Raw genomic sequence first — 2,571 nt, 5'->3', positions numbered from 1 at the left:
ACCGTAGGAGCGGCTCCCACAAGCTGCTCATTCCCGTCTCTTCTCTCTGTTCCGAGGGTCTCAACCCCACCGCCTCTCCACTGGAGCCGCCTGAGTGACCAACAGAACCAGTTCAAGCCATCATGTGCAGGGTTTGAGTTCTTTCCCTGTGCTGAACAAGGGCTTATAGGTCAGAAATTTGCCTGTATTTTTTTTTTTAGCTTTATTAGTCCATTAAAAAAAAAATCTCCCTCCAAACCGTGTCCTTGACTATTTCAGATCATCCTAGCTGCAGGAGCATTTTGTCTCTTTGCCAACCTGGCCATTAAACACGGAGTAAATGCTGCTGATTTAACTCCCTCAAAGTCTCTGGGATTTTTCTGCCTCGTTTGGTTTGATCCAGACACAATCACACAGGAATGATTTGCTGGATCAGAGAACTCTTGATTCGGCCCCGATTCCAGCTCCTTTCAGTGCCAGCCACTTCCTCATCGAGTCGCTTTTGCTGCTGAGGGTCTGGGAGATGAAAATGGGGAAGGGCCGGGCTGGGAGCGGAGCCCCGAGCCTGGAAAGGGGATCCGGGGATTCCTCCGGCTCCGGCCGAGCCTCGCGGGGCAGCCCGGGCTCCTGGAGCCCTCCCAGGGATGGAAATGCCCTCGGGGGAGAGCCCGGGGTCCGAGGGGTGCCTGCACCTCAGAGCAGACCAGGCTGAGATGGGGCTGCTCTCTGCCGGCTGTGCCTTTGAAAGGAGGAGCTCTGGGCACCGGGTTTCGTGTCTGTTTGTTTATTTAGCATGGATCTGATCCATATCCGTCTTTTTTTTTAAACTGAGCTCTCTCTGTGGGTTCTGTTGAAGAGCCTGGAAGTGCTCTCCCAGCTAGGCAGGTTTGAGGGAGGTGGACAGAGATGTTCTGGGCATTTCCAAAAGGACCTTCCCTTCCCCAGAAAGAAGGAAAGGAAACAGCAAGGAAGGAAAGTGTAGCACAGCTCAGCTGTTTCTATAACATCTCCAAGCTGCTCAATTCCCTATCTGACAGTGAAAAAAAACCATCAAGCCTTTCTTAAGTTAGTGAGTTTTATTTAGGAAATAAATAAAATCATAAGAAAATATCAATTATTGTAATAAATACAGCACTTGTCAAAGTGATACAGAGAGAAGAAGCATAATATGTTTAGGTAAATTACTCCAGTACTCTGTCCCTGAAAGAACATTTGAAAGGTGGAACAGAGGAAAATACCCAGAATATCCAGTTCCTTCCCAAACAAACTTTGATAAATACTTGTTTATGGGGTGGGTGTTTTTGAAATGTGATGCTTTATCACAACTAATTATTTTAAAGGCCAGCCACACTTCAGGAGCTGCTAATTTGTCTCTATGATGCACTTGAGAAAAAGCGTGTCCTCCCTCACGTAGGCGTGTTTGGGGGACTGCAGCTTGGCCAGGGGCAGGAACAGGGGGCAGCCACTGGCGATGTTCATCTCATTCACTGGCCTCTGGAAGGAAGCAGAAGTCAGGTCTGGGCGAAAGGCATCGATTATGTGCTCCCTGTTGTTTTGGTCAAGCAACATAAACGTCACCTGGAAAACGGAATGTGGCAGTGAGGAGTTACTGGGGTGGAAAACAAACCAGGGACAGAAGTGCTGCAAAAGCAGCTGATGTTCCACTGATAATTAAGTACAAACTGTAACAAAGGTTTCCAGCCTGCAAGGTCGGCTCATGTGAACTCCCAGATGAAGTGTTTAAAACTTTCCTACCCATAAAATGAAATTAAATTAAATCAAGTAAGGAATTATTCCTTGGTAGAGAACTGCACAGTCCAAAGTCTCTCTCTCCTGACAGCCTAAACAGCCCCTGGGGTTGGTTACAGTCATTGCATTTATTCTGTTATTGTGCTTTGGAATCAGAAGAAACAGCTCAGCTGCCCATGCACAAATGTGTAAAAGACACAACCTAAATATCAGTATAGAATCTCCCCACCTCATTACCCCTTTTAGTTACTCACTGTTCTATAGCTTGAAATATGAAAGAACTGTAACAATCTTTTAACACAGCAAGGATTGGGAATTTTGATTTCTATTTTTTTGGCTGTTAGCTGGCAGTAAAACTATTCATAGGAAAGGTTTACACAATTATTACCCCACAAAGGCAAGTGCCAGAGCACAGGTCAGGCCCTGCCATGGTTTCACTGCCTTCCCAACCATTGTTGCCATTATCAGATCACACTTAGGGGAAAAACCAGACCAGGATCACCTCAGACATCTGCGGCACCTCTGTAAGTGGAACTCTCACCTCACCCTTGTGATGCCTTCAGGCACCAAATCATAGTTCCCTCTAAACTGATATTACTTGTCTTTAGCAAGGGATGTGCCCAGCTTTAGCCCAGGTGGACACAGGTTGGAATATTCCAAACACCACGTTCTGGTGGTGAAAATCCTGCCTGGCAAAGTCTGGAATAGCAGCAGGAGCAGCTTTCCCTGCAAGGGACTCCAGTCAGAGACAAATCACTACCCAGGGCTGCAGGGCAGCTCCTCACCTTTGGAAAGGGATGTGGAAAAGCACTCAACTCCCACAAAACTCCAGCGAAAGAGTCA

At 47.0% G+C, this 2,571-nt stretch overlaps 1 protein-coding gene across 1 annotated transcript in view; it reads right to left on the bottom strand.

The window, feature by feature from the left end:
• Nucleotides 1-1,054: 1,054 nt before the first annotated feature.
• Nucleotides 1,055-2,571, bottom strand: part of TRAF1 (TNF receptor associated factor 1) — a 10,028-nt gene continuing 8,511 nt past the window's right edge. Inside the window, exon 10 of the mRNA XM_005421248.2 lies at nt 1,055-1,557. Within this exon, the coding sequence (XP_005421305.1) occupies nt 1,342-1,557 (216 nt within the window). The 3' untranslated portion in view covers nt 1,055-1,341. The remainder of the gene's footprint in view (nt 1,558-2,571) is intronic.

This window comes from Geospiza fortis, unplaced genomic scaffold, assembly GCF_000277835.1.
Source record: "Geospiza fortis unplaced genomic scaffold, GeoFor_1.0 scaffold27, whole genome shotgun sequence".
Lineage (NCBI taxonomy): Eukaryota > Metazoa > Chordata > Aves > Passeriformes > Thraupidae > Geospiza > Geospiza fortis.
This window is presented reverse-complemented; position numbering and strand designations above follow the sequence as displayed.